Source organism: Manacus candei, unplaced genomic scaffold, assembly GCF_025592945.1.
Source record: "Manacus candei isolate 608988 ecotype Guabito, Panama unplaced genomic scaffold, ASM2559294v1 h1tg000014l, whole genome shotgun sequence".
NCBI classification, from domain to species: Eukaryota; Metazoa; Chordata; class Aves; order Passeriformes; family Pipridae; genus Manacus; species Manacus candei.
In genome coordinates, this window is record NW_026138062.1 from 56,295,529 (window position 1) to 56,308,695 (window position 13,167).

Below are 13,167 nucleotides of genomic sequence, written 5' to 3' on the forward strand. Positions count from 1 at the left end.
CCTTCTGAGCCCAAAACCTAACATTCCTCTATTTGCTACTTGCTTCCACAGATTATCCAGGGAAAATGAAAGAAACTCATTCTGGAGCTAGATCACCATGTACTCTCTGAACTTTCTGGAGTTTCACTTTGTTTCTAGGATTATGGAATAAAAAATAGAGATTAAGTGTGCTAGAAGAGCACTAAAATAAAGCTTTCGAATAGAAAACTGGTTTGGCTGCTCAGCTATAGAAACAAGGCAAAGCAACACAGTGCCCTTCTAAGATGATCCCTAATTGCCTGCTTTAAACTTCTTTCTTACTGTGTGTGATGGAGGTTTGTTGGCACAATTGGGACTGCTTAATCCAAGAGGTCAGAGAGCTGTCCTCTCAGGGAGGATCCTCCTAAATTCTGTTAATGCAAGTACTCTGCACCTTCTGCTGCTCTGGTTTTGACAGCTCCCGTAGCTCGTGAGATGGACCTGTGTCAGGGAGGCTTTGCTTAGCCAGGACATGCTACAGCCACCAAACTTAAGAAGAAAAAGCCTGTGATGAGAGAAGTGACCAGTAACAGCACCACAGAGCTGAAGTGCTAATTAGGGCAGTAATATCTTATTGCTCTGAACAGAAACTTTATTTAAATTTAATGGTTGCTGAGGCAGTCTGGGTGTTTCACAGTGTCAGGACCAACACAGCTGTTTGTCTGGACCAACCAGTCTGGTGTCTACTTCTGTGTATCCAAAAGCAGCAGTTAAATTTTGCAAAATGGATTTATTTTATCACTTTTGCCTGCAAAGGAAATGGTTTGTGATTTTAAAACAATATACATTTTGCCATTTTGTGGTGGGGAACTGAGTATTTGTTATGTTAGCCTCTCAGTTGCTACAAATCAATGTAGACCAAGTGATCTACACAGATTTAAGAAAGAAAATGTGCAGAATTGTCTGCATTTGTTCTGCATTCCATCTTCCTTTGGCCACCAGTTTTTCTTTGAAGAGACATTATTGTGTGAGCAGCCAGCATTAGGGCATACTTCTTCTCTGTGACTACAGTTTAGACACTTCGCCGTAGTCTTTCAATGAGAAGTATTTTGAACAAACAGAATATAATTACTGTAATTGGAATTAGACTCTGAAAGCTTGGACTAACATTCTGCTGCCTATGAGAACCATGTTATGATCCATGTTATACAGTCACTTCCTGAATTTTATGCAAAATGCACTCAAACTCTAACCCCTTCAATACTACCGTGTCCATAAAACTATGAATTTTGTCCATAGTTCTTAAACAATTCCTGTGGCAATCAAGATTTTCTTTGAAAATTTTCCTTCTGGATAATAATGAGATGCAACATTTCATCTTTTACAAGATCCGGCACAATATAAATTTGAGAGAATATAACTGATTTTTCAGAACAAGATTTCAATTTAAAATTCATTAGTAGCAGGTTACTGTCTGCTTTCAAATCATTATTAAATTACACTAAACCAAAAGAGCTATACATACATGTGTGTGTGTGTGTGTGAAACTTGCCAAGCTTTACAAATGAGAATCACTATTTTTCAGGGATACAGCAGCCAGCCAAGAATATCCCTGATTTTTCAAAAAGGTAACCCTCGACAGCATCACAAGAAGTGTACTTAAAAGTACATGTAATTTACAAATATTGTGATTGCAGATGCAAATGAGGTACTTCTTTCCTCAGTGGTTAATTGCATATATGGACGCCTCATCTGCATGAACAATTGGGATAAATTAAGATATGCAAAGCACTAATAGCATGTTTGCAAATCAGATGCTGTTCTTAGGGAACAACAGTGATGTGCATCCACCATTCTGATCTGATTTTAAGAGTGGGGTCATTTTAATAATGCTTTGCTGAAGGTGTTTTTACAATAGGTATTTAAAATGTAAATTTTTAAAAACACACAGAATTTTTAGAATATGAATCCAGATTTGCCTTCTTTAATTATGAGTAGTTTGACAGTGTAGATAATAGGTTTACCACTTGTGTATCATAAAAGTAAGGGTGAAATAAGAATGAGAAAATGGCAGGTGAGAATTTCAAACTGGCATAACACATTCCAATCCAAATACCTGATCTGCAGGAAGACAGAAGCTGCCATGCTGGTTTCTATAAGATTGAAGCAAAAGCACAAATATTAGGGAGCAAGAGTATTGACAGACTGAGTTCCAGAGCAGTACTGGTCATACCTACAACAGTCCACATGTTTGGTCCATTCTGTCCTTGAAGTTGTCTTACAGAAAATAAGAATTTAGCACAAAAAATTGGGAAAAAGCTTACACGTCTTCCCAATTGCATTTATGAGCAGTTCAAATCTAAGAGAAATTGATATGCTGCTGGATGCAGCTCCATACCTGGTGAACCTGTGCCAGCTCTGCCTCTAGCCTTGCTGACCTTCTAATAAAGCCAGTCTTAGTGATAATGCACTTAGGTTTTGGAGCTTTAATCTTGAGCTGGATAACAGAATCTGGGAGAGATGCTTCCAGTTCACACAATCCTAAGATTATAATACAAACAAAGATTATAATACATTCAAAGATTATAATACATTCAAAGATTATAATACAATCAGTGATTAAGTAATGGAGTGTTGAGGAGAGACATTTGAGTTTTGTTAATATCTCAATTAAATATCTCACACAATTAAGTGTTCCAAAATGCCTTACCTGCAAAGGTGTTAAGATAGAAGTTTTTCACCACATAGCAGTCAGAAAAATTGTTGTCTGGGAAAAACCCAATTCTAGACAAAGGTGCGTATGTTTCTGATGAAAAGTCAGTATATTCTTTGATGATATCTCGTCTATCCAGCTTTCCCATCATATTCTTCCTGTTAGCTATCAGTTTCCTGAGCACTGAAAAGGAAATAGTAATGTGAGAAGGTTCATACAAATAGTTCTGTAAAAGCCATATCTTTGGAAATTCACGAGAGCTTTTGCTAGATAATACAAAGACGTGACAGACCAAATGCTGGCCATGCATATCAATATTGTGGATGCAATCTGTTTCATTTTGAACAGACTACAACCTCGTGAAAATAGAAATGTCTGAAAACTAAGTCTCATACCCCTCTCTCTCTGTCTTTCGAACTTACTCAATGCACAGTTGTGCCGAATCTTTTTTATTTTCTCTTCTCTAGCCCTCTGGCGATTTTGCCAGTAGTCACACAAGCGCTTGGCATCCACCTTATTCTGATTCTCCTCTCGCCTCCGCAGCATCCTCTTTAAGACTTCCAGTCGAACCTTCTGCAACCTGTAAGAAAAGAAAAGGTCAGGTATTATCTACTGTACTCTGCACTGGGCTGTGCAACACTGTCATCATCAAATCCTACACACCAACGGACTACTTCACAAATAGTTCATAGTGCACATCTCATATTCAGTCTTTCATTTTAAAAAGTGAGTTAAGCATTGGCGAAATGTAAGGCAGTAGCAGTCTCTTAGATTAAGTTTAACGAAAATATCCCTTCCCAAAATCAGGGATTTTCACAGAAATATAAGGCTTGTTGTACCCTTCAGCCAATCCCCTAAACCTCCTTGCTCCTTTTCTATTCAGCCAAAAATTAAAAGAAATAAAAGAGTATAATTGGACTCCTACTTTTCTATTTCCTGTTCTCTAAAGGCCCACTCCTTCCTTTCCATTTCCTCCATCATTTTCAACCTCTTCGCGGTGTTTGAGGGACTGTCCATGGGTGGAAGAGATGCTTCCCATGCACGTTTTTCCCGGGCGCGGTCGATTATCTCCATCTCTTCTAGTCCTGCTGGTAGCCCCCGGCCTTGCAGGGACAAGAATCATTAGCTCTTTAGGAGAATGGTAAATCCCACAAGTAGCCACCACCAAAAAGTATTAGAGGGTGGATGGGCACAAGCCCTTGTGTTAAACACAAGAAGAACTGCCAAAAGCCAGAAGTAAATACTTCTAAGGCTGGTAAAATTTACAGCATGAGGAATGGTAGGGCCTGCAGTTGCCATAGTTCAGTTGACATCAACACTGGCACTTCATTCCTCTACTGCAGGTTGCAAAGGAAGAAAACCTTCCCGAGGAAGACACTTTCTTTGGCATGTCCAGTGTCCATCATCATTGCAGGTGAGACACTGGGAGCTGAGAATCACAGGTATATTCTGGGGCAGCAGTCCTTATACTGTTTTAGGGGAGTTTTTTACTGATATTCAACTCAGAGCAGCTGAAGAACAGTAGGTAAACAGAAAAACTGCTCCTAGTTTGTATTTGTAAAACATGACCTTTTTACACTGAGTGTTCTCAAAACTGTTCATGGAATGCCCCAGAACGGCGCCATTAAGCAGGAAAATATCATACATATTTTAGAAATAGATAAAATAATTGCCTCAAAGGAACACAACAAAGGACTGCCAAAGCTGGCAATAGACTTGAAACCTGACACTGAAAAGAGAAGAACCTCCTCCTAAAGAGGTGACATGATAATTATAATTTATTTTAATTTCACAACTCACCCCAAGTGAGTGTAGCAAGAGTCAGAAGTTCGGGGACTGAGCCACCGTGAACTATATATTCAGGAGAATAGGGATCCGTCTGGGCTTCACCATCCCTGTAATCTGTTTGAGTACCCAAAGTTCGGAACATGGGGCCAAAGACGTGGCTGTCTTTTGTAGCTGAATGAACATATGGCTCTGTCCTAAAAAGAGATGCAAGAAGGAAGAACCTTTGTCATATTAATTAAAAAACAAGCGAACAAACAAACCCAAAAAAACCCAAGACAAAACAAAACAAAGATAAACTAAAACAGAAACACAACAGTCAGCCATAGGGAGGATATCCAAATGTGTTTTCTTTTATCTTAACATTGCTCCCATTGATGTTAACTCCATTATCTTTAGTAAAAGCAGACTGAGGCTTCACCGTGTCCTCTGAAACACCCTCCCTAGGTAAACAATCCAGAAATCTTCTGGTTTCAGTGCTCACAATTATTACATATAAATCTTTCCTATGTATCCATTCTAAAGCATTCCCTTTAATGGACACAAAAAGTAACTAATGGTTGACTGTAACATGAAGGACTACTTCAATTTAGCTTACATATTTTTCTTTCCAACAATTCCAGAATAGAAATTTAATTCTGATATAAGCATGTGCAATTTCCATTGACTCTACTAGGAACTGAATTTTCTTATGTGACCTCAAAATTTGATACCCACATTATACTACTTCATGGATGCTCTACACACTGAACAGTATTGTATCTATCACACAGATTGTAATAAAATACCAGATTTTCCAACAATATTGCTGTGCTGGAGAATCTTCTTTGCAACCGTATCTCTTCTAAGATTCAGAGACACTTAGCTTAGGCCTCATAAGCATAAAACACTTGAGGCACATGTCCTTTACTCACAAAACACTCTTTATATACTACAAGCAAATTCTGAAAAAGTCTATCGCCTGTTTCCTCAATAATTCTCAATGGTGAACAGACCCCCACCTCTTAAGAAGTTTTTCCCCTTGGTTCATTATGAAAAATACTGGTCACCAGCTAAATAGTTGCCTAATCTTTTTCTGGTGAGATGTGACCCATTCCAACAGTAATGTCCAGAAGTCACTACTTACTTTGTTATTTCATAAGCAACATCTAAGGGAACATTTAGTGGAAGCGGCTTATCAGAGAGAGTGCTGAAAAAAACAGAATGAATGTAAGAGATGAGTGTAAAAGATCATTATGGTTTAGAAAAACTGCAGTCCACTAATTCCAGTGGAGTTACACTGATTTTACAGGTTCTGTATTTGCATGTTTACGAATTGTACCTGAATATTAAGTAATTCTTTCATAGCTAAGGAATAACAGACTAGGATTAAGAATAAGATTCACTAGTAGGATTAAGTGTTACTGTTATGTTAAAGCAGAAAGTAGAACTGCAAAACAAGATAATAATTAAAATCAGTTTTGAGTGTGCTCACAATATTTTGTTCATGTTTCACTAATTAGTTTACTTTTTTCACTTTGAGTTTTTGAGAGGGCAGTTTCGGGTTTTTTAATAACTGCTTGAAACGCTGAAATGAATTCCTACGATTAGCTGATAAGGTAAACTGTTTTGGACTTATCTAATTTGATAGTTTCCTTTTTTGCAATATTTTATGAGGTATTTTGAAAGTGATGGGGCTCAATTAAATATTGATAATTCCTTCACAAGCATTCTTATAGTTTGCATATTGCAGTTCACTATCGATGCCTTTTGGAGACTTTAAAGCTTAATTTCAAATTGCAGAAGATAACATTGTTCTTTTTTTAATTGTTGTTAAAGGAGCCATAAAGGACTTCAATTTATTAAACTTGGCAATTTTTTTATATTTAAAGTGGACATAGTAGCCAATAGGTGCTGACTAAAATAGTGAATGTAATTCAAAGTGTATATGACTAAGTCAAGAATGTTTATATGCTAGCTGTTGGTTCAGATCTTGAGTCCATTCCTGACCTGCAGCATCATTCTGGAAGGAGCAGAGCAGTCCTGCAGTAGAGGACACTGATGAAAAGTTAATCACCCATTGCTGTTCCTGGCAGAAACTAGGAGTTAAAAGGTTCCTTCTTAAGAAGACAACTTTCTAGGGGTCTGGAGAACCACAATGGCTTTGTAAGTATCCTCCTTTGCACAGGAGGACCTACAGTCCAAATCTTTCTACAAATAATTATTAAGTACAGAATGTCTGGTATATCTGCCTATCTGGTAAATCAATGGCTGAAAATTTTGGCATAATGTAAATTTAAAAAAGATCTTGTGATTTAAGATTTGGTTACTATTTAAATTTTCTATATCAGTGATCAAAGAACTGACAGAAAATACAGAAAAAATATTAAAGGCTCTGGTCTTTTCTTAGGTGCTCTTTAAACTGCACAGAAGCAAGCTTCTGAACTGTTTTAAACCAGTTCATTCCTTACTGTACAAAATATTTGTAGCGATTCCTTCCATCAACTTCAGGATCTTCATACACAATCTGAGGTATCTGAAGAGAAGACTGAGCTCTGAAAGCCAAAATACAGGATATAATTAAAGAAGTACATTCAGAGTATTTCTGACCTTTTTTCTTTGTGCCCTTTTTTAAAATTTTCTCTCTCTCATCTGGTTGCACAATCCAACATGCATCACACTATTGCCCAAAATCCCCACACTTATATAAGCAATTATATTTTGCTTTTTTTCATACTGATCTATGTAACAAAACAGTTTGACACTTTATGTATATTGCCCACTATGTATTGTCCAGAAATGGTTATTTGCTGCCTTTATTAAAACTTTCTTATGCCCTTGTTATGGAAGGGATTGGCCACTTGTACGCGCTTGACTTTGTAAAGTAAAACTACTTTTATTGGGAGTAGAGGGAGTAACCTCATTTCCTTAAGAGTTAAATGCTTCCCATGACAGAAAACATGTGTAAAGGAGTAGAATGAGCAAAGGAGAGGACTACCACTTTCTACCTTTGAAAAACAGCTAAATGGATTTTGAGCAAATGTTGAAAATTTTAGAATCAGTACTTTCAATTTGAATTCTCCAATGAAGGAGAAAAATTAGGAATGACAATGTGAATGTTTCAAAACCTATGCTGGAACAACCATATCTTTTGCAAGAATCCTCTTTCTTCATTTTTTTCCCACCATTTTGAAATTCAAATAGGCAGACTTTAATTTTTTCACTATAACACCCTGAAGAGTTTTCTTTAAGGCTTTGGAAGACCATGAGGAAGACCTCATTAAGGCAGTCCGTGAGAGAATGGGAAGAATTGAGTAATTTGAAAGCTATACATGAAGATTGCTATTTGATTTTACAACCACTGCATACTCCTCTTAACCTGCAAGGTGGTTAAAGACAAAAAACAGAAGTTCTTCCCAGAGAAGCTGTGGATATCCCATCCCTGGAAGTGTTTAAGGCCAGGTTGGATGGAGCTCTGAGCAACCTGGTCTAGTGAAAGGTGTCCCTGTCCATGGCAGGGGGATTAGATGATCTTTAAGGTCCCTTCCAACCCAGGCCACTGGCAATCCTGAAGGATGGGTTTTTCCTAAGACCACTTTTGGCAACTTGTAAGACTTCTGACATTTAGATGTATGGGATTGTGGATGCTGGAGTTGGTTGCTGATGCCTAATTTTATGTACAAAGGTATATTTACAGAGATGCAATTGACAGTACATAACATTGCTTGACAGCTGGGATCAAAACAGAGGATTGCATGCTGAGATCAGGCATTGCATTGCATGCTTTTCAAAGACCTCATCTAAGTCCTGCAAACTGTGCTGTGGAATTTGGGGAGCCACAGTACGGTTACCTGCTACAGGAAAGCCTAGAGAGAGATACTTCATTAACCTCCCGTGACACACAATTTACTGCCAAGGTAAGTTTAAAGTCATCTCTTCCCAGGGCTTTCAGTCATATCACATAACGAAAGAGAGGGGAGTATTTTGAGATGCAGTGTGGTAACCTGACATACTTGCTCAGCACTAATCAAACTATTATTGTGAAGTTGCGTTTGTAATTCAAATGAGTTAATTGAGCTGATGGCTAGTTTCACTAGCTGACTCTTTAAATATCAGACTGTTGCTCCATCCAGATGGATTTGTGTTTCATTCAGCACAGGTGGGCACTTATTCTTATGATCTAACTTTATTAGCATAAGCTGTTCATCCTATTATGGTATAGTACAGGCACAATGGGAACCCAGGGAAATAGCCCCTTTTATTCCACAGATCCTGCCTCTTGCATGTCCTTGACTTATTCTTGCTGACTTGGCTGAAATAAATGAGCATTTATTCCTGGTAACCTTGCAGAGGCAATGCAACTACTGAGAAGACAGCTGGGAAATATTCTGTCTTCTGTATCAGCAGCGCTGTCAATCAGTGCAGGTTGAAACAGAGGGGATGTATTTCTCATTTTTTTTGTTAATTGCAAGACATTTTGCAAATACATGTTGTTGAAATGTAAATCAATTTTAAAGTAGCACAGATGCCAAATAAGTTGTTACAGAATAACAGGCAAAATATAAGAAGCCACTGAGGTTTCCATGTGCTGGGGACAGTTTGAAATACTGAAAACAGAAGTAAGGAAAAAATACTCTAAAAATACTTTATTATGTAAATAAGAAAAATATGCTTTTGAAACTGAACAAAACCAGGTATGAAATCCACTGTATCACTCTTAAAGATCTCTGATTACCATCTGGTATGTGGTAGAACTCAGTTACCAGCAACCCCAGAGCATGCATCATCTGAAAAGCCCATGGTCTAAAGTTAGTTTGTTAAAGCAGAAAAAAAACTTTGAAAACAACTACCTAGGCTGATGCCTGCAGTCTTTAATACAGCTGTATGAGGACTTAAAAAAATCATGTGGTGCAGCAAAACATATAAATGTTTTTTTAAATATTTGCTGAATCAGAAGCCCAAATGGTGATGCCAGGAGAAAGTTCAACTAAAAAACCCCTGCACCCAGCATGTGGTGCCCTGATTCAGACCCCAAAGACTCTTGAACAAACAGCAAAAACAACCTAACCAGCTGCAATTGCACGGGACTAAAATGAAACAGCTCCCACTGAAGTAACACACGTGAGTCACTGAAATCTTCATAACTCATCTGATCTATAAGAGATAGAAATAACTCTCTTTTCTTTCACAGCAACCACTGCAAAGTAGATAGCACAGGGATGAAGGAATGTGCAACATCCACCCTGTAGGAAACAGATGGGTAACCATACTCCACAACAGCTGCAATCTCTTAATTTCGAGGGAAATATAAGTAGGAGCAAATTGCAGTCATCTCCACTTCAGTGTGCACGGGCTTTTGTTGGTTTTGTTTGTATGTTCATTTTAAATTATCCAACCATAGAACACTTACACAGCAAGCTGCTGAAGAGCCTCCAGGCCCTGCTGAGCCCTCCATCTTCGAGCAATAAATGCAGGCACTGGATCTTTGCCCTTCAGACACAAACTGCAGGCTGGAAAATGAATCAATCCAGTAGCCATACTTCTGAATATAGGTGCTTTTACCTAGTGTTTGTGTGGACACAAAGAAGAGAGGCAGTAATTTAGCTATTTCAAACAGCACTAAAGAGATCAGAATTTCATCCTTCTGTGATTTACAGGACATTTGGGATGGGAAAAGAAGGCAGCATACGTATGCTAATGATGTCAGCTGGTTAGATGGTACTTCTCAAGATGTGGAGCATACCAGACTAGCAGCAGATGCACAGATTTGTCTTCCGGCTGTTTTCCAGTGCTAAACTTATACTTAAAATTGAAAGGTCTAACGCTTTGTTACATAAAGAAGTTAGTGTGCAGTAACTGTGAATGTGCAGCAATGTGAACTTCTAGCACATTACCCCATGTAACTCCCTTCTATTTCTAGTGCTCCAGAAATTAAGTAACATATCCCACTTACAGAGTAAAGTTACATTATTTTATGCTGTAACAATTTTAGCATTTGTTAAAAATATCTCAATGGAAGCTAGCACACAAAAAATGATCACATTAAAAATCTACACCCTTCCATTTAAGCACTAATTTCCCTGGGTAGATATGCCTTAAATCACTAAATTTACGGCTGCCAATAAATCTTTGCAATCGTGACTCAAGTGTAAGTGATGTAGCTATATTGGCTTGAGCTTCTGTAAAGACTGAAATAAGAATTGAATCATGAATTGCCCCTTTCATTTCAGTAGGTGCTAACTCAGATGCATATAGGGTAGTGGTGACTTCAAGTGCACCAACCCATTGGAGTCTAAGACAGTATTAGTTGATGAAGATATAGGCACCCTACCATGAGTAGCTGCTTGTTCTGCATGAGACTGCATTTTGTTTTATTTCTCTTCAAAGGGAGTCCAACTTTCAAGAGTTTGGAATACCCCATCAACTCCTACTACAACCTCTGCCCATCCCATTTTGTGAAGCTATAGATAAAGGTTGAGGTGTTTTGAATTGCGAATTATGCACTTGCTGATTCATTTTAAAACATGATTTATACAAGTTGGAGTCTACCACCATACCCATCCACACCATTACACCTATGAGATGACAACTTCAGTGACAGTATGCCTGCTTACTTTGTCTGGCCTGAACTTTATCACAGCCATACTGTAGCAAGGGTCTCTCTGATGACAGGTAGTGTTCCCAGCTCCACGTGCATGTCTCTCCACAGAGAGGCAGACAAATACGTGGGTTTCTTCAGGCAGATATAAAAAAGAGTCTGAGATAATGGAGTAAGAGACATCCAAAAACATTCTTCAAAAACACATTCCTTGACTCCAGTATTGGAAAGCTGTTCAGGGATTTTCTCCTTGCTGTACAGCAATGGAGTTTGAGTTCAGAATATCTGCCCTCGCAGCCCCAGTCAAATGCATAGCTTCAGGAGGACTCTTTGTTTGAAATCCAGTTCATTGTGCAGTTGTACCAAGCCTGTTTTCCTTTGGCACTCTATGTCAATCACTGCTGCCTAAAGGGCAACTGCAACTCCCACAGACATGCCCTGGCTGGTTTTAAACCAGCCAGGGGGCAATACTGATAGCAGAGGAGCAACTGAAGTAGAGAGCTAAGCATGGGCTATCTAGATAAGGGCTTAGCTAGAAGTTAAACTGTGCTAAACCAGTATGAAGAATCAGGATGGATTTGCAGTCTTTATAGGCTGCTTAGCTGTTGCTACCTATTTCATTTTAGTCCAAGTACACAATGTTGATCTGTAGTGTAAGTATATCCCCAGGTAAGTGAGGAGGCACCGTGTGAAATAACACATTTTAACAGCTCTGCTCAGACAACAGCCCAACAACTGTCCAGCTATTTTATTAATCTAAATAATATATACAAGCTATACTTAACAGCATTTGGAGATGGTCTATTAAAAATACTGACAAACAATTTAGGAAATTACTCAGAACGTGAAACTGGGTATTTCTAGGCTCCTGTTACTGAGTCACCCTAGGCCAGCAATCATGGTTACTCTCTCTGTTGTCTTGTTTTATTTAAAACTGCTTCCTTTGCTTTGTGTTTTGCTGTATTAAGGGAGCAGCTCAGGACTGAGACAGAGTTTCTATCCATGTGTATGCACACACAGAAAAATACAAGGTGCACATGTGAGCTGTCTTTGGCCAACACCTACCACTTTATCACCAAGCTGAGTGTGGACATTGACTTTGAATGGTCCTTCTCACTTGACAGTGTGTACAGAGGTCTGAAACGTAAGTGAACAAATGAAAGTAGTTACATATTTGAAGAATCAGCACAAATCGTCAGGCTATGCTTCCCTCTTTCGAAGTCTGGCCATACGACGGTATAAAACAAACTAGGAAAGAAAAAACTGACGTACGTATCTCTACATCAAAAAAATTCCACCATCACACAAATGAGGCTCAGAGCTGAAGTACCAGTGTTCAGTAGAACACGCACTACTAGAAAAATCTACTGTTTTTGGAAGCCCTGCCAACCTAAACAGAAAACGTGAAGACATGAAGCATTAAAAGGTGCACTGGTAATCAATGGAAGTACCATACTCTACATGATGCTCTCCTCTGGGACACAAAGCTGGCTTTGCTTCAAGCCCGCAAATGTTTCATCGCCCCGAGCCTCCCCCGGTAACTTCGCTACTACTGCCGCCAGCTCTACCCCCTTCCCGCTCCCAGGGTGGCACCCACCCGCCCGGTCCCAGCCCTAACTCCCTGCCGAGCTCAGCGACAGCCCCTCGGCCCCTCCGGCAGGGGAGGCCCGGGCAGAGGCGGGAGGTCCGCCCGGGCAGCACAACCGCTTCCCGGCCCGCGCCGCCCAGCCCCGGCCCAGCCCCGGCCCCGCCTGACGCGGCCCCGCTCCCGCAGAGGGTGTCGGGCGTGGCCGCGCCGCTCCCGGTACCGTAGCGGCAGCCGGAGGTCCGGCCGGGAGCCCGTCCCCGCGGAGCGGGGCTCGCACGGCTGCCGTTCCCATGGCCACGGCCGGCGGGCGGGGCCGGGAATGTCCTGCCCTCCCGGGACGTTGCTGCGGGAGGGCCGCTCCTGGTCCCTGTGGGCCGCGGTGGTGACTCTTTGAGGAGGCGGCGTGGCCCCTCGGGGCTTTCCCCCGCCGCGCTGCTGCTCCCGCTCCCTCGCCCGCTCCCTGTCCCTCCAGCCCCCCGTGCCGCGGGCTGGCGTTCCTGCTTCCCGCTGAGCCCTCCCGCCTCCATCTTGTGCCGCCGCCGGGGG

At 40.3% G+C, this 13,167-nt stretch overlaps 1 protein-coding gene across 1 annotated transcript in view; it reads right to left on the minus strand.

Moving 5' to 3' along the window:
* CFAP91 (cilia and flagella associated protein 91) overlaps positions 1-12,931 on the minus strand; it is a 32,778-nt gene extending 19,847 nt beyond the window's left edge. Inside the window, exons 1-10 of the mRNA XM_051779961.1 lie at positions 12,842-12,931; positions 12,099-12,170; positions 9,846-9,997; positions 6,907-6,990; positions 5,583-5,645; positions 4,472-4,653; positions 3,597-3,774; positions 3,094-3,251; positions 2,669-2,854; positions 2,357-2,499 (exon numbers count right to left, since the gene is read on the minus strand). Of these exons, the coding sequence (XP_051635921.1) occupies positions 2,357-2,499; positions 2,669-2,854; positions 3,094-3,251; positions 3,597-3,774; positions 4,472-4,653; positions 5,583-5,645; positions 6,907-6,990; positions 9,846-9,973 (1,122 nt within the window). The 5' untranslated portion in view covers positions 9,974-9,997; positions 12,099-12,170; positions 12,842-12,931. The remainder of the gene's footprint in view (positions 1-2,356; positions 2,500-2,668; positions 2,855-3,093; positions 3,252-3,596; positions 3,775-4,471; positions 4,654-5,582; positions 5,646-6,906; positions 6,991-9,845; positions 9,998-12,098; positions 12,171-12,841) is intronic.
* Between the last annotated feature and the right edge of the window lie 236 nt (positions 12,932-13,167).